Here is an 18,610-nt window from a genome sequence, read left to right on the forward strand (position 1 = left end):
TCAGTCTCAAATTGCATATTAAACACAAAGAGAGAAAAATAAGTTTACAGTTGCAAATACAACTTTCACCATGTAATCAAATGGAACAAACTGATGGCATGTGCCTCTTGATGTAACAAACTGAGAAGGACCCAACATCATTTATGTGGTTTCCTGCCAAAATTACAAGACTCTATCTAACAATGAGGAACCATCAGAAAAATCCAAACTGAGGGACATCCTACAAAAGCACAGCCTTCTTCAGAAATGTCTATGTCATAATACACAAAGGAAGTTTTCAAAACTGTTTCAGATTAAAAGAGACTGAAGAGAAATGATAACTAAATGTAAGGTATGATTCTTAATTGGATCCTGCAATGAAATTAAATCGCTAGAAAGGCTATAACTAGGACAATTAGTAAATTTTGAATATGGGCTGGGGATAACAGTCTATCAATGTTAAATTTCCTAATTTTTATAATCTATCCATGTAATACTATCTAGAGAACTGACAACTATACAGTTATTTTTAGAAAATACACACTAAAGCATTTAGGGGTAAAGGAGCATGATGTCTTCAATTACTCTCTAACGTTTAAGGAAGAGAATTAAAATAGATAAATAGATACACAGATTTTTGAAGTAAATGCACCAAATATTAACAATTAGTTTAGTATAAATGAACCCCTATGGAGAGTTCTTCATGCTATTCTTGCAACTTTTCTTTAAGTTTGAAACTATTTCAAAATTAAAAGTAAGCCAGACAATGCCCTTTTTTTTTTCAGTTACACTTAGAATCAGACTTAGTAAAATGGCTTCTAGTTATTATTACCTGTTGTGTTTTCCTAAATTCTTCTAAAATCTTTGCTGCCATTTCATAATCTTCTAATAAATGGTAAGCAATAGCATAACCAATCCATGATGCTCTCTGTGCAGGTCGAAGCTGAAGTAATTGGTATCTCGTTTCCTGGAAAATAATAAACACTTTTTCTTAGGTTTTCAGTAACAGCAAGTGCTCCTTTAATATTAGGCCAGGCGCAGTGGCTCACGCCTGTAATCCCAGCACTTTGGGAGGCTAAGGAGGGCGGATCACGAGGTCAAGAGATCGAGACCGTCCTGGCCAACATGGTGAAACCCCGTCTCTATCAAAAATACAAAGATTAGCTGGGCATAGTGGCGCACACCTGTGGTCCCAGCTACTCGGGAGGCTGAAGCAGGAGAATCACTTGAACCCAGGAGGCAGAGGCTGCAGTGAGCCAAGATGCGCCACTGCACTCCAGCCTGGCGACAGAGTGAGACTCCGTCTCAAAAGAAAAAGAAAAAGATCATATTAATTTATCCCACAACCCTAAGCATTTTACAACACAATGATGGGAACAATAATAGAAAATACTTCAAACATCCATATTGTGTAGCTTTATGGAGGCAAAGAAATATTTGTTAAGAACATAATGAAGCCTCCAAGCTAATCTTAGACATTTTTTAAACTTAAGACCAGATTTAAGTTTTTAAAACTTAAGACCAAACTTAAGATCCTTCTTCTTGATCTGCTTACTCCAAGAAAAGAGACAGGATGGAAAGAACAGCACAAAGGAAAAATATTCAAAAATTTTTTTAAAAATTAAGTGTCCAACTACAGAGTTAAGATATATTTGGAGAAAAATTCAGCAGGTACTATCATATAAAAAGGAAAGAATAAGAAAGAGGAACTAAATAGATCTAACACTAATTTAAGGGTTAAAACTGAAGCTACAAAAATATATTAGACTCAGAGCAGGTAGAAAGAATAAACAAAACATTTGCTTTTGCCAGGTGTGGTGGCTCATGCCCGTAATCCTAGCACTTTGGGAGACTGAGGCAGGGCGGACTGCCTGTGCTCAGGAGTTCGAGACCAGCCTGAACAACATGGTGAAACCTCATCTCTACTAGAATATAAAAAATGAGCTGGGCATGGTGGCACATGGCTGTAGTCTCAGCTACTCAGGAGGCTGAGGCATGAGAACCGCTTGAACCCAGGAGGTGGAAGCTGCAGTGAGCACAGATCGTGCACTCCAGCCTGGGCAACAGAGTAAGACTCTAATGTCTCAAAACAAAACAAAAAAATTGAGGGCCAAGTAAATATTAAAGAGTTACACGTCAATACCAGACAAAAGCATTGTTTATTTGAGGAGTACTGATGTTTTTTTTTTTTTTTTTTTGTGACAAGAGTTTCGCTCTGTTACCCAGGCTGGAGTGCAGTGGCACGATCTCGGCTCACTGCAACCTCTGCCTCCTAGGTCCATGCCATTCTCCTGCCTCAGCCTTCCGAGTAGCTGGGACTACAGGTGACCGCCACCACACCCGGCTAATTTTTTGTATTTTTAGTAGAGACAGGGTTTCACCGTGTTAGCCAGGATGGTCTCGATCTCTCGACCTCGTGATTCACTTGCCTCGGCCTCCCAAAGTGCTGGGATTACAGTCGTGAGCCACCGCGCCCGGCCTGATGTTAATTTGTATCAAATTAAGTCAATCCTACACAGTAGGCAAAATCTGCCTCACCATAAAATAATTTATTTTTAAAGATCTGATTATTCCAATCATAAACACAACCACTATGGTAGGAGGGAAAAAAGTTCAATTAAATTATCTTCAAAATGAAACAAAAAATTTCTGTATCAGAAAGTACTCAAAGTTGTACATATTTTCCCCTTAGAATTTTTTTTAAAAAGTCCATTTTACTTACCCTATAACCCTCAAGATCTCGCATCTGAATCTGTAGTAAGGAAAGGTCCCTTAAGATTTGAAGATTGTCTTTATCCCATTTTAGTGCATTTCTGTAACACTTAATGGCTTCATCATACTTCTTGTCTGACCTCTGAAGAAGGCCATAAACGTGCCAACCTAAAGAATTTAGTTAAGGATACAACCTACAAGTCAAAAATTACTATTCCAAATGACTTCCCAAGAAACTTGGAGAACTACAGCCATTTATAAAATTATAAGCTTAAAAAGAGGGAGGGGGAGGGAGAAGGGGAGATTGATTTCAAAGATATAAAGCAGTTTAATACAGTGGAAAAGAGCACAGCTTTTGGAGCCAGAGAAAATTAGGTCTAGCCTGCCTTATCAGCTCTGTAACCTTGGACAAATCAGTCTCATTAAGTTTCCTCATTACTAAAATGTAAACAGAAATAGTCTATGCAGCAAATCATACTACTGACAACTAAATGGGATAACATATATAAACTGCTCACTGGCTGGCACAAAGTCAATATATATATGTAAGCAGTTACTATATTATTAATAGTAAAAGGAAAAAGAAGGAATGGGTCTTCATGGAATATAATTATGTAAAGTCATGAAGATTTTATTTTCTTGAACCAAAAGATCCTTAGGACAACCCTTAGTGTAATACAAAGTTTCTAAAACTCAGCCACATACAAAATAAAAACATTCGTTCACTTAACCATAATTATTAAAACTTCTTTTCCTTTTTTTGAGACAGGTCTTGCTCTGTCACCCAGTCTGGAGTGTAGTGGTGTGGTCTTTGCTCACTGCAACCTCCACTCCCTGTGCTCAAGTGATCCTCCCACCTCAGCCTCCTGAGTAGCTGCGACTATAGGCGCACACCAGCATGCCAGATATTTTTTGTATTTTTGGTAGAGATGGGACCTCGCCATGTTGCCGAAGATGGTCTCAAACTCCTGAGCTCAAGCAATACCTGCCTTGGCCTCCCAAAGTGCTGGGATTACAGGCATGAGCCCCCGCACCCAGCCTAAAACTTCTTAACAACTAAGATGTAGGTCATCAAAACAGCCTCCTATATTCAAAGATCTTAAGGTCTAGTAAAGGACAGATAAATAAGCAAAATTAAAGTAGGCTGTAAAAACTGCTATAATGAAGGAAAATATTCCACTTCCCAAATACAGCCCTTTTTCACTTTAGGTCTTGATTACTGTACCAGCTACCCAATCCACCTATCTTCAGTCTCTCTTCTTTTATTCTCCTACCAAAGTAACCGGGTTTTGTTGTGAGTTTTTTTTGTTGTTTTTTGTTTGTTTTTGAGATGGAGTCTCGCTCTGTCATCAGGCTGGAGTGCAGTGGCATGATCTCAGCTCACTGCAACCTCTGCCTCCCGGGTTCAAGCAATTCTCCTGCCTCAGCCTCCCAAGTAGCTGGGATTACAAGCATGTACCACCACGCCCAGCTAATTTTTGTATTTTTAGTAGAGACAGGGTTTCACCATGTTGGCCAGATGGTCTCAATCTCCTGATCTCGTGATCCACTGGTCTCCCAATTATTATGTTTTTTAAAAGAGACAGGGTCTTGCTCTATCACCTAGGTTGGAGTGCAGTGGCATGCTCATAGCTCACTGTAGCCTCAAACTCCTGGGCTCAAACAATCCTTCTACCCCAGCCTCCAGAGCAGCTAGGACCACAGGCACATGCCACCACCATATGCAGTTAATTTTTTATTTTCTATAGAGACGAGGTCTCACTATGATGCCCAGGCTAGTCTTGAACTCCTACCCTCAACTGATCCCCTTGCCTCAGCCTCCCAAAGTGCTGGGATTACGGGCATGAGTCACTGTGGCTGGCCCAAAATAATCTTTCTAAAACACACTCAAAAGAAAAAAGGAAGTCTTTCCTTTCCAGAAATTTATAATGTTTCTTTCTGAGATCAAGCTCAAACTTCAATCTGGCCAGGTGCGGTGGCTCACATCTGTAATCCAAGCACTTTGGGAGGCAGTGGTAGGCGGATCACTTCAAGTCACAAGTTCAAGACCAGCCTGGTCAACACTGCAAAATCTCGTCTATACTAAAAATACAAAAAACACCAAGGCATGGTCACATGCACCTGTATTCCCAGCTACTCGGGAGGCTGAGGCAGGAGTATTACCTGAACCCGGGAGGTGGAGGTTGCAGTGAGCTGAGATCACACCACTGTACTTCAGACTGGGTGACAAGAGTGAAACTCCGTCTCAAAAACAAACAAACAAACAACAACCTTCAATCTAACAACTTTTAGGCCAGAGGTCCTCAACAGAGTCAATAAAATACAGAATGTTGGCCGGGCATGGTGGCTCATACCTGTAATCCCAGCACTTTGGAAGGCCAAGATGGGTGGGTGGCTTGAGGTCAGGACTTTAAGACACCAGCCTGGCCAATATGATGACACCCTGTCTCTACTTAAAAAATACAAAAATTAGCCAGCTTGGTGGTGTGCACCTGTAATCCCAGCTACTTGGGAGGCTGAAGCAGGAGAATCACTTGAACCTGGGATGTGGAGGTTGCAGTGAGCTGAGATTGTGCCATTGCACTCCAGCCTGGAAAACAAGATCAAAACTCCATCTGAAAAAAAAAAAAAAAAAAAGACAAACAAACAAAAAAAATCCCAGAATGTTTAGGGTGGCAGGCATGAATGAAAAACACATATTTAATATTACGCGTTTTTAAAGCAAGTCAAAATATTACAAATTTTATTTGAAAAATAATCTTGGTTTCCGCAATATAAATGACAAAGTATAACTGGATCAAATCCTCCCGACTGTTTGGATCATGGTTTTATAAACTAGGAAACACTACCCATTAAAATCTAGCTCCCATTACCTATCTTTCCACTCCCTCCCATTTCTATCACTAATACCTTGTATTTCAGGACTTTACTTCTCTTAAATATTACAACAGCCACATAACTTGACTCTCATCTTCACCTCCTAAAAATCCTATCCCCACGGAGTTTAATACCGCCAAAAATTTAAAGAAAATTATGTCCATCAAGAGGAACTCAAATAAATCATAATAAAGACATTGGCAGAACACTATACAATCATTAAAAGTTATGAAAAGACATCTATCTACGACAGTCTTAACAGTTAAGCCTTTACTTATCTTTCTAGTCCTCTAGTCACTCTCAATTCACATACTTCCACTTTACTGGATTAATGACAACTATTTGAATAAACCACAACATTTTATGTAATACTCCCAAATGTTCTGTAAATGTTTCTCATCAGTATCTTCCTTCACCAGACTATAAGTTCTTTGAGAGCAAATCTTTTCTTTGTCTGTACCAAGCCAAGGGCCTGGTAAACATCTGAAAAACTGCTAAATATTTCAGCACTTAAAATTGTGTCAGCCCACAAAATAGGTACAGAAATATTTGCTAAAGTCTATCTTAAAAATAGCAACCCACAATATTTTCTCTATCCTCCTTCAGATATTTCTATTTGCTCTTACTCTCCGTTAATAAAATATTTATCCAATATGGTACTTAGCATTATCAGTGGCTATGTTATATATCTCATCATTAAATCTTTAAACCAACACAGTGAGGTAAATATGATTACCCCATTTTACACATGAAGAAACTGAGCCCTAAGATCACACAGAAAGAAGCTGAAATGGGTTCTGAACGTAAGTGAGGCACATTCTAAGCCTATACTCCAAAAGCTTGTGCTCTAAACCAGGGTATTATAATGCCACTCTAATATTCCTTATTTTATATCCTTTTTCCTTTTGAGACCCACCACTTACCACTATCACATTGGTGATGAGCTTTCAACAAATGGGGTAGGGGAGTGCCACACAAATATTCAGACCTTAGCAATGCCCCCTTTTTAAGAGAAAAGCTTTCATAGATATTTTTAAGGCAAATACCATTTATCTGTGAGAAAACAGAATGTTAAAACATGGTTAGGTATATAAAAAATGTTCCCTGAATGAAGGCAGTTGCTTGCTGTTACCCTATTTAAAAAAGAATAATTTCCTCTGTAATTGCACAATAAGAGAGATCTAAAACTTTGACTCTCAAATTGCTGCCTTAGCTCAAAACACCCCACTCAAACCTTAAATATATCTCAAAAAGGATACACACATGACTCTTCAAGTCATTTCTCAAACCTCTACGAACCAATTCATAAGCTTCTTCCTTTTTCCCCAAACAGTTCAATGTTAATCCTTTCATAGCCAGGGTTTCTATTTTTTAAAAACAAAAAAGAAAAGGAACATTAAAAAAAATTAAATATTAAAATAACAACAAAACATAATCTCAAAAACAAATGCTACATTGCCTTAAGAACTAAAAATTTCAAGATTACTAAGATACTTTCCACTTTCTTGCAGATTTAAAACATTTTTAAAAATTGGCAATCCAAGTAAACACCGATTTCCAGACTCTAATCGGAAAGAGACTCTCCTTTTTTTTTTTTTTTTTTTTTTTTTTTTTAGATAAAAGATACAAAATACATGCTATTTGACTAGAAAGATCTAGTAATTCATTCTTCAGGGGAATTCCATGGGATAACCTTATATATCCACTTCATTAAAATATAAAAACTTTATCTTGAAAACATACTTTATTTCTGTGAACCTAGGTTATATACCGGTTAAATTCATTCTTCAGTGATTAAAAAAATACACATAAATTTCCTACATTTTTTATTTTCCTAAATTTATTTTAAAATGATTGAGATTACTATTAAATATACAAGAAAAAGATGTCAGAAATCTGTCATTAGCAACCAAAAGATTAAAAGAGTTAAAAGAAATATTAAGTTTTCAGAAAAGAGGAAAAATAAATTCTAATTCTATATGTATCCTATGAAGCCTAAAGCGAGTGAAAATATTATTTGCCTAACTTTTTAATTTATTTGATTGATTTGCTTAACTTTTAGACTAAAATTTAGACTTTAGAGAGAAATTCATTAGGTATAAAGGATAAGGATTAAAGATATAATCCTGAGGAAGAATCAATATGTACTGTTTAAAAATACTTTCGGCCAGGCGTAGTGCCTCACACCTGTAATCTCAAGACTTTGGGAGGCCAAGGTGGGCAGATCACTTGAGGTCAGGAGTTCCAGACCAGCCCGGCCAACATGGTGAAACCCCACCTCTACTAAAAATACAAAAATTAGCCAAGTGTGGTGGCGGGCACCTGTTATCCCGGCTAGTTGGGAGGCTGAGGCACAAGAATTGCTTGAACCCAGGAGGCAGAGGTTGCAGTGAGCCAAAATTGCCCCATTGCACTCCAGCCTGGGCAACAGAGTGAGATTCCGTCTCAAAAACAAACAACAAAACTTTCAATGAAATTATGACAATTTATATGCAACCTGATTTCAGATATGTTACAGTGGCAGGGTAGGGAGTTGGAGAATCACATTTCAGAAACGGAAAAACAGGCTGGGCGCAGTGGCTCATTGTAATTCCAGCACTTTGGGAGGCCGAGGTGGGTGGATCACCTGAGGTCAGGAGTTTGAGACCAGCCTGGCCAACATGGTGAGATCTCATCTCTACTAAAAATACAAAAATCAGCCCGGCATGGTGGCACACGCCTATAATCCCAGCGACTTGAGAGGCTGAGGTAGGGGAATTGCTTGAACCCAGGAGGTGGAGGTTACAGTGAGCTGAGATTGCACTACTGCCCTCCAGCCCGGACAGCAGAATGAAACTCCATCTCAAAAAAAAAAAAGAAGAAAAAAACAGTGAAATAATGTAGGGAAAACTGCATTTCAGAAATAATGAAATCTGATACTTTTCTATATTGACACATTATCAGTATGCCTACTTTAGAAATGATATCAAACAACGTGATGCTCAGCTGGTCAGCAAAAATAAATAATTTTTAATATGGAAAAAGAGAGAGAGAAATTTATTTCTATTTATTTGTGTTTTTTTAAATATATGTTTTGTCATAATAAAGACAGGGTCCCACTATGTTGCCCAGGCTGATCTTGAACTTCTGGACTCAAGTAATCCTCTTGCCTCAGTCTCCCAAAGTGTTGGGATCATAGGAGGGAGCCACAGCACCCAGCGGAGAGATAAATTTAGATACTTTTATCTCCATTGTTTTCCGTCTCCAAACAACTACAGTAAAAGAAAGTATCAAGTGAAATGCAGTGAAAGAAAGTGAGAATTATTATAAACACAGGCCAAAAAAAAAGCAAGGAGTCTAATGGAGAATTATTACTCTCCTCATCTTCAATACTAAGAGTATATTATCAATAGTTACTGAAAAGCCATGTTTCTTAACTGTACAAATGAGACCTGCGAAACCTTATTTTTCCTTTGCCTCCTCTCAAGTTTAGCCACACACTCTCCCCTTGCTCTACAAATATCTCACCATCCAACAATCTACCTTCACACAAACAAAAGCCTGTACACTTTCAGAACATTACAATATACAAATCATGTCTTAAACATAACTAGGTCTTGAAAAACTGAAAAACATAAATTAAAAATATGATAGTTCATGAGCAAAGGACCAAATGGTCACTTTCTGAATAAGCTTATTATAAAGCATAAAATTTATCCAGCTCAACCAAAGTTCTAAAGTAAATTTTGGCATTCTATCCTATTAAGTTATTTCTCTTTTCCTACAGAGCTAATATTCAAACTAAGAATAAATCAGAACTCAAGTAAAATGTGTTATCATTTTCTTGATATTAAATTCAAAATTCAGTATTAAATTTCACCTTCTCACAGAAGTCAAAGATGAGAGGGTCTGTTCTCTCTGGAAAACAGTTAAGGCAGCTGGGAAGAATACAATCCACTAAGAGAAGCCAGACAGGTATGTAGTAAAGCTTTATCTACTTGCACTTACCTCCATGCTCTGCAAATTTGGGATTAGAAAGTATTTGTTTACAGAATTTCAATCCATTTCTATACTGTTTGTGTTCATAACACCTCTGTCAAAACAAACAAAAAAAAATTCAAGTTTAGCAAGGAATGCAAACAACATTAAATTAAACACTAAATTTCTCTACTCTGTTTAAAAAAAACAGAATGTTATTTCCATATGCTTCTAAATCCCGGAAAAATGCCAATAAAAAATACAAAAGGTTCAAATACAGGAAGTAAAATACAGACAAACGAACAGAATACAGATTAGTAAAGTCCAACAACTGAGTAATTCAGAAAGAGAACAGAAAAATAAATGGTATAGAATTTTTTTTTTTTAAAGACTAAGACTCACTCTGTCACCCAGGCAGGGCACAGTGGCGTGATCATAGCTCACAGCAGCCTTATCCACCTGGGCTCAAGGAATACTTCTATCTCAGCCTTCCAAGTAGCTAGGACTACAGGCACACGCCACCACACCTGGCTAATATTTTTATTTTTTGTAGAGACAGGGACTCACTATGTTGCCTAGGCTGGTCTCAAACTCCAAGATTCTCAAGCGATTTTGGGACTCACTCAAGCAATCCTCCTGCCTCGGCCTCCCCAGGGGCTGGAATAATAGGCATGAGCCACTATGCCCAGCTAGTTTTCTAAAGAACATTTTATTTTTACTGAAGAATATTTTCTTTTTACTGAAGCTTTCAAGCTGAAAGGGCCAAAAATGTCCATGCAAAATACATGGAAAAAATACCCAGACTGTAACATATCACAGTGAAATCTCAAAGCCTGAAAATAAAATAAAAGGGCCTTAAAAACTTCCAGAGAGGGAAAAAAAACAAGTCACATAAAAAAGATCTATAATCAGAATGGCAGTGCACTCTTATTCCAAAGTAAAAATGAAATACTGTTGAAATCTAGAAGACAAATATACAGCCTTCAAAATTCAGAGTGAAAATTAAGTTTCAACTTATAATTCTATACCCAGCCAAGTCATCAGTCAAGTACAGTCAGTCCCCATATCCATGGGTTCTACATCTGTGGAGTCTGCTAACTACAGATAGAAAGTATTCAGGGAAAAAAACAAAACAAAACAAAAAAAAACTGCGTCTATACAAAAGTACACTTTTTTCTTGTAATTAATGTCTAAGCAATACAGTATAACAACTATTTACACAGTATTTACATTGTATTAGGTATTATGAATAACCTAGAGATAATTTACAGTATACAAGAGGATGTGCATAGGTTATATGCAAATACTGTCCCACTGTGTATCAAGGACTTGAGCATCCCTGGATTTTGGTACCCAAGGGAGATCCTGGAACCAACCTCGCAAAATGTCATTTTGCTCCCATACATGAAGACTATATAAGAGGCTAGGCATGGTGGCTCATACCTGTAATCCCAGCACTTTGGGAGGCCGAGGGGGGCAGATCATATGAGGTCAGGAGTTCGAGACCAGGCTGGTCAACATGGTGAAACCCTGTCTCTACTAAAAATACAAAAACTAGCCAGGCCTGGTGGCGCTACCTGTAATCCCAGCTACTCAGGAGACTGAGGCAGGAAAATCATTTAAACCCAGGAGGCAGAGGTTGCAGTGAGCGGAGATTGTGCCACCACACTCCAGCCTGGGCAACAGAGTGAGACTCCGTCTCAAAAAAAAAAAAAAAGAAAAAAAAACCCAAACAAACCAAAATACCAAGACTGTATAAGAGCAAAATGACATTTCAAAGCTTTGCAAAAAGCTAAACTTTTAGAAGCCATTAAAAGAAGATAAATTTTTAAAAAGGCACTACGGAGGGCCGGGCGTGGTGGCTCACATATGTAATCCCAGCACTTTGAGAGGCCGAGGCGGGCAGATCACGAGGTCAGGAGTTCGAGACCAGCCAGGCCAATATGGAGAAACCCCATCTCTACTAAAAATACAAAAATTAGCTGGGCATGGTGGCGGGTGCCTGTAATCCTCGCTACTCGGGAGGCTGAGGCAGGAGAATCATTTGAACCCGGGAGGCAGAGGTTGTAAGTGAGCTAAGATCACGCTATTGCATTCCAGGCTAGATGATAGTGTGAGACCATATTTCAAAAAAAAAAAGCACTATAGGACTTAGTAATTAAGTAGGGAATCTAATACAGAAAAAAGAACTAGAGAGTAGCCACTCCAGACTGGAGCAGAAGTCAAAAGCTGCTATGGAATAGGTTTCCAGCAAGAGCAAAAATTGAACTAGTGTGCTTGCTAATATGGAAAATGTTAATCATAAGCTCATGACAGAAATACAGGCACACTTGCAGAACATGAGCAACAGGTCTACAGAAAACCAGGCAACTGCCTAAATAATAGGTATTAACTCCACAAAAAACAAAAGCTTGTATAAGACTTGGATTTAGTATAAATTTGGCTCAATACTGAACAATACATGCATAGTTATAAAAATGCAAACTAGTTTATAAAAAACTTGTGATATGGCTGGGCGCAGAAGATCATGCTTGTAATCCCAGCACTTTGGGAGGCCGAGGCGAGCAGATCACTTAAGGTCAAGAGTTCGAGACCAGCCTGGCCAACATGGTGAAACTCCATCTCTACTAAAAATACAAAAAAAAAAAAAAAAAAAATTAGCCAGGCATGATGGCATGCAGGCGCCTGTAATCCCAGCTGCTCAGGAGGCTGAGGCAGGAGAATCACTGGAACCTGGGAGGCGGAGGTTGCAGGTGGTGAGCCAAGATCATGCCACCACATTCCAGCCTGGGCAACAGGGCCAGATTCTGTCTCAAAACAAAAAAAAGAAGAAGAAAAAAAAAAAAACTCATGATATAATTATGTTGAGGAACGAGGAAAATGGAAGTGGGCAAATGTGTGAATGAGTAAGTTCTGAGTCCTCATTTTCAAAAACTAGAGGTCAACAAATATTTAAAAGCTATGTATCAAGAAGAAATAGTGATGTATTACTAAGCAACAAGAAGGCAAATACCAGACAAAATAAAGAACTGAAGTTGCTTGATTCTGGAGTAGGAAACCAAGTGGAAGGGAGAAAATAGAGAACATTATTTGTTTCATCATATATCTTTTAGTGCTAGTTGACTTTTAGACATCAACATATGCTTTCACATGAAAATTTATTTTTAAAGCATTGTATTTGTTACAGAAAAAAAATGTGCATCTAAAACATACAATTCGTGCCAGAACACATTGATGTAAATTTTTAAAATTTTGCTCATAATTTTTGAGGCAATATATTTAAAATCTGGGAAGGAAATTAATGCAAGTGATGGCAAAAATCATGGCAGAAAATGTGTAGAAACAGAAAAATAAAAATGTAAAAATTTACATTTTAGTATCAAGAAATCAATTAATTGAGTTCATACTAAGGCAAACTAGAGTTGTTTTACAACCACCTATATACCCATCATCTCCACTTTGTTGTTGCTTTGAGACAGGATCTCACTCTGGCCCAGACTGGAGTGCAGTGGGTCAATCACAGGCTCAAGCAATCCTCCTGCCTCAGCCTTCCAATGCTGTTGTTTTGCATCTGAAACCTAATATATCCAAATACAACTGATTTTCTTGCCCAAAATGTATTCTGCACCAAGTCTTCACCATACTGAAGATAGAGTTGATGCCCCCGCTTCAACTCAATCAACTAGATGATTATGCAAAAAAAAAAAAACAAAAAAAAAACTAATCATCTTTGGTACTTCTCCTTCCCTTATACTTCTGTCCTCTAGTAGGTCCCATCAGACCCAGTTTCTCAGCAATAGCTTCCTAACTGGTTGAATATTTTTCTTTGTCTCCCACAATCAACTATGCATTCAGCAGGCACAGTGATTTTAGGGACAAGAGGAGGAGAAAGCAGAAGCAGTTACTTGAGAGCTGTCATTCACCATATGTAGCCAAAGAAACATAGTAAGACTAAGTAGCTAAATTTAGTGTTCCCATTTACTTAGCAGAAAGCCTAAAAGTAACTTGTTTTTCTTACAATTAGAAAGCACTAAAGGAAGCTATGATGTAAAGACTAACATAATTAAAAGGAATGTTATTAACTTCTTGCTGTTTATGAAAACTATATACCTATAAAGAAGAGGGTTAAGTGTCACTGCTCATAAAACCATCAGCTTTCTGAAATTTTACATTTATAAAAATGTAGTTAGGTGACTTTCACTTTTGGCATGATGAAGTAAGTGAAGCTCAACTTGTTCTTTCATCATAAACAAAACGGGACAAAATATATGAAATAACAGGTTCAACAGGTGGTGCTAACAGGTGGCGGAAGACTGTGAACCAAGAGAAAGGGAAACAAACATGATGAGCTCTAGAAATGCCATCACTTTATACCTGGAGGCACTTTCTATATCACAGCACAGGAGGAAGGATCCTAAGCAAACTACAGGAGCCCACAGAGTTAAGAAACAAAGACTGATGTTCAATGAGGCTGAGGTACTCTGCAAGAGATGGAACTAACCTGAGAAAGAGATCCAAAAATCCATAGAAGGTCCCCATGTGTCTGTTGTTGAAAACTGTTGAGTACACTAAGTTTTGCATATGGAGGGTGAAATATAACAAGGCCAGACAAAGAATGATCAGGACTCATTAAGTTTAACAATTCTCATGGCCCACAAGGTAGTGAGAGTTCCAACTTGCCAGAATGGAGTGTCAACGAACAGCTGTAGAATTCAGCAAATACTGCAAAAATGTCATTCCTTAAGAGTAGACAAACACTAGCCCTAGAGTATTACTCTAGACCCACCCTAACAAACCCTCAAAAAAATCAGGTTGACAGACAAGCATCTTTACTGTGCACCACAACAAAGTCCAACACCACTCTTCAAAGACAGTTAAATTTAGTAAAATAATATAAAACCTATAATGTATAACATCTAATAGAAAATATCTAGACAGCTAAGAGCAGGAAAACATGATCCATAATCAGGAGAAATTAAAATGTGATGGAATTATGATAAAGAAGTTAAAACAACTATTATAAATGTGCTCAAAATTTAAGCAATGGATAAACAAATGAAGAGGAAAATATATTTTATTTATTTATTTATTTATTTTTTTTTTTTTTTTTTTTTTTTTTTTTTTTTTTTGGAGATGGAGTCTCGCTCTGTCGCCCAGGCTGGAGTGCAGTGGCACGATCTCGGCTCACTGCAAGCTCCGCCTCCCGGGTTCAGGCCATTCTCCTGCCTCAGCCTCCCGAGTAGCTGGGACTACAGGCGCCCACAACCGCGCCCGGCTAATTTTTTGTAGTTTTAGTAGAGACGGGGTTTCACCGTGGTCTCGATCTCCTGACCTTGTGATCCGCCCGCCTCGGCCTCCCAAAGTGCTGGGATTACAGGCGTGAGCCACCGCGCCCGGCGAGGAAAATATATTTTAAAAAACAAATAGAATTTAAAAAGATGAAAATACAGTATTAAGGCTGTGCACAGTGGCTCATGCCTGTAATCCTAGCACTTTAGAAGGCCAAGACGGGCAGATCACTTGAGACCAGGAGTTCGAGACCAGCCTGGCCAACATTGGCAAAACCCCTTCTCTACTAAAAATACAAAAAAAAAAAAAAAAATTAGCCAGGCAGGGCGGTACGCACCTATAATCCCAGCTACTTGGGAGGCTGAGGCAGGATAATTGCTTGAACCTGGGAGGTGGAGGTTTCAGTGAGTCAAGATTGTACCACTACACCCCAGCCTGGGCAACAGTGTAAGACTCTGTCTGAGGGGGGGAAAAAAAAAAAAGTTGAAGGCTGGGCGCGGTGGCTCACTTTGGGAGGCTAAGGCAGGTGGATCACAAGGTCAAGAGATCGAGACCATCCTGGCCAACCTGGTGAAACCCCATCTCTACTAAAAATACAAAAATTAGCTGGGCTTGGTGGCACACGCCTGTAGTCCCAGCTACTTGGGAGGCTGAGGCAGGAGAATTGTTTGAACCCAGGGGGCAGAGGTTGCAGTGAGCTGAGATCACACCACTGTACTCCAGCCTGGCGACAGAGCGAGACTCCATCTCAAAAAACAGAAAAAGAAAAAAAAAAAAAAGGAAAAAAGAAAATACAGAATTTAACATGAAACCAGCCGGGTGTGGTAGCTCACGCCTATAATCCCAGCACTTTGGGAGGCCATGGCAGGCAGATCACTTGAGGTGAGGAGTTCGAGAACAGTCTGGCCAACATGGTGAAACCTCCGTCTCTACTAAAAATACAAAAGTTAGCCAGGCGTGGCGGCAAACACCTGTAATCTCAGCTACTTGGGAGGCTGAGGCAGGAGAACTGCTTGAACCCGGGAGGTGGAGATTGCAGTGAGCCAAGATTGTGCCACTGTACTCAGCATGGGCAACACAGCGAGACTACCTGAAAAAACTAATAAAATAAAATTTTAAATTTAATTTTTTAAAAATGAAACCTTTCCCAGATAAGAGTAAAGCAGAGTTTATGACACTTTGGAAGAAAAAAAAATCAGTAGAAGACAGACATAGCAACAGAAACCACCTCGATTAAAGAGAGAGAAAATGTAGAAAAAGATAATTAGTGGAACTACAGTGACCTTTCTTCACAATAAAAAAAATCTAAAAACACTGCAGATCTAAATGTGTAGGTTAAAATGAAAAAGCTTCTAGAACACCTGTAATCCTAGAACTTTGGGAAGCTGAGACAGGTGGATCACCTGAGGTCAGGAGTTCAAGACCAGCCTGGCCAACATGGCGAAACTGTGTCTCTACTAAAAATACAAAATTAGCGAGGTGTGGTGGTGCACGCCTGTAATTCTAGCTACTAGGGAGGCTGAGGCAGGAGAATTTCTTAAACCCGGGAGGCAGAGGTTACAGTGAGCTGAGATTGTGCCACTGCACTCTAGTCTGGGCAACAGAGCAAGATTCTGTTTCAAAAAAAAAAAAAAAGCTTCTAGAAGAAAACACAGAAATATATCTTCCATTAGTTGAAGTAGGTAAGATCCCTTAAACGGAAAGTTCTAAACATCCAACATAAAGAGTCTGAAAAAAGAGAAGTCAGGAAATATGTATTTACAATGAATATATATGTCCAACAAACATCTTATATCCAGAAAATATCTTTAAAATTCATAAATATCAGTTACAGTAAGGCAGAAAACCCAACTAGCAAGAGTCTTAAACAAACACACCCAAGAAAGGATGTCTTAATAGGCAATAAACACATTAAAAGGTTTTAATTACATTTAAAAAATGCTATGTCATTAAATTAGACAATATCAACAGTTGGAGAAATAGCAAAGCAACTGTGAACTCATACATCGCTGGTAGGGTTAAAAAAATTGGTATGACCACTTTGCAAAACAGTATGGCAGACGGACTTTTATGGCATAAACAGTATTAACTCAATAAGCCCAAATTTTAAAAAATACTGTTTAGCAGTTTTCTAACAAAACTAGTAAACAGCCAGGTGTTTATTCTCCCATGCCTATAATCCTAGCACTTTGGGAGGCCAAGGTAGTAGATCACTTGAGCAGAGGAGTTTCAGACCAGCTCAGGCAACAGAGTGAGATCTCATCTCTACAAAAAATAAAACAGCCAGGCATGGTAGTAAGCACCTGTATATAGTCCCAGCTACTCAGGAGGGTGGGGCAGGAGGACTGCTTGAGCCAGGGAGGTAAAGCTGCAGTGAGCCGTGTTCACACCACTGTACTCCAGCCTGAGCAACAGAGCAAGACTCTGTCTCAAACAAAACAAAACAAAACAAAAACAAATACACATATTATCTGATCCAATCCTTCCAACCTAGGTGTACATCCAACAGAAACAGAAACAAATATTTGCCATAAGATATGAAAAAGAATGAGAATAAGATTTACAGGTCAGGCCGGGTGCAGTGGCTCACGTCTGTAATTCCAGCACTTTGGGAGGCCAAGGTGGGCAGATCATCTGAGGTCAAGAGTTCAAGACCAACCTGGCCAACATGGCGAAACCCTGTCTCTACTAAAAATATTTTAAATTAGCTAGGCGTGGTGACGCACACCTGTACTACCAGCTATTTGGGAGGCTGAGGCATGAGAATCACTTGAACCCAGGAGGCAGAGGTTATGGTGAGCTGAAACTGCACCACTGTACTTCAGCCTGGGTGACAGAGCAAGACTCTGTCTCAAACAAACAAACAAACAAATAAATATTTACTGGCCTGGCACAGTGGCTCATATCTGTCATCCCAACACTTTGGAAGGCCAAGGCCGGGGGATTGCTTGAGCCCAGGAGTTCAAGACCAGCCTGCATAACATAGTGAGACCCTGTCTCTACAAAAAAATGAAAAAATTAGCTAGGCATGGTGGTGTGTGCCTTTAGGCCCAACTACTCAGGAGGCTGAGGCAGGAGGAGGATTCCTTGAGCCTAGGAGGTTGAGGCTGCAGTGAACTATGGTCACACCACTGCACCCCAGCCTGGGCAAGACAGAGAGAGACACTGTCTCAAAGAAAGGAAAAAAGATTTATTAGTAACTGATAAAAAAAATTAAAACGACAAAAAGGACACCCAAAATCAATGACATACCTAAACTAAAAGTACTAACTTATAGTCTCTTTTAACTAAAAGAGACTAAGTAAAAATCTCTTTTAATTGACTTTGTATTAATCGCCTTTATGCCAAAGGCTTAAATTACCAAAACTAATACAGTAAATATGATATAAAAGGAAATCTAGGTCTCATCCATTAAAAGTATACAATTGATAAAGTATCATCACTGTGTCATAATCCTAGCATTACATTCCAAGGTAATGTTTATATAACAGAAACATTATGAACTGAAAAATTTACTTTGAGGAATTAACGAAGTAGTGAAAAGGGCTGCTTTTGGAATCAAATAGCTCTGGTTTTAAACAGTGACTCTAGACTTTAATTCTATAATCTTATTTGGTACTTTGCTGAGTATCAAAAAGAATCCTTAAATCATGGAGAGCAATCATGAGAAAAAGACATGTAAAACACTTAGCAATAATAACAGCTAATACTTAATGAGCATTTACTGAGTCCCAGGCACTGTGCTAAGTGTTTCACAGGGAAAATTTATTTAATCTTAATAATGATATGAAGCGGG

At 38.7% G+C, this 18,610-nt stretch overlaps 1 protein-coding gene across 3 annotated transcripts in view; it reads right to left on the reverse strand.

The window, feature by feature from the left end:
* Nucleotides 1–18,610, reverse strand: part of LOC105493266 (N-alpha-acetyltransferase 15, NatA auxiliary subunit) — a 91,914-nt gene that overhangs the window by 46,905 nt on the left and 26,399 nt on the right. For all 3 annotated transcript variants that reach the window (XM_011760789.2, XM_011760788.3, XM_071093016.1), the window contains 4 exons: nucleotides 9,556–9,640; nucleotides 6,828–6,932; nucleotides 2,702–2,859; nucleotides 812–946 (listed from right to left, as the gene is read on the reverse strand). In XM_011760789.2, coding sequence (XP_011759091.1) covers nucleotides 812–946; nucleotides 2,702–2,859; nucleotides 6,828–6,932; nucleotides 9,556–9,640 — 483 coding nt within the window. The remainder of the gene's footprint in view (nucleotides 1–811; nucleotides 947–2,701; nucleotides 2,860–6,827; nucleotides 6,933–9,555; nucleotides 9,641–18,610) is intronic.

Source organism: Macaca nemestrina, chromosome 3, assembly GCF_043159975.1.
Source record: "Macaca nemestrina isolate mMacNem1 chromosome 3, mMacNem.hap1, whole genome shotgun sequence".
Classification (NCBI taxonomy): domain Eukaryota; kingdom Metazoa; phylum Chordata; class Mammalia; order Primates; family Cercopithecidae; genus Macaca; species Macaca nemestrina.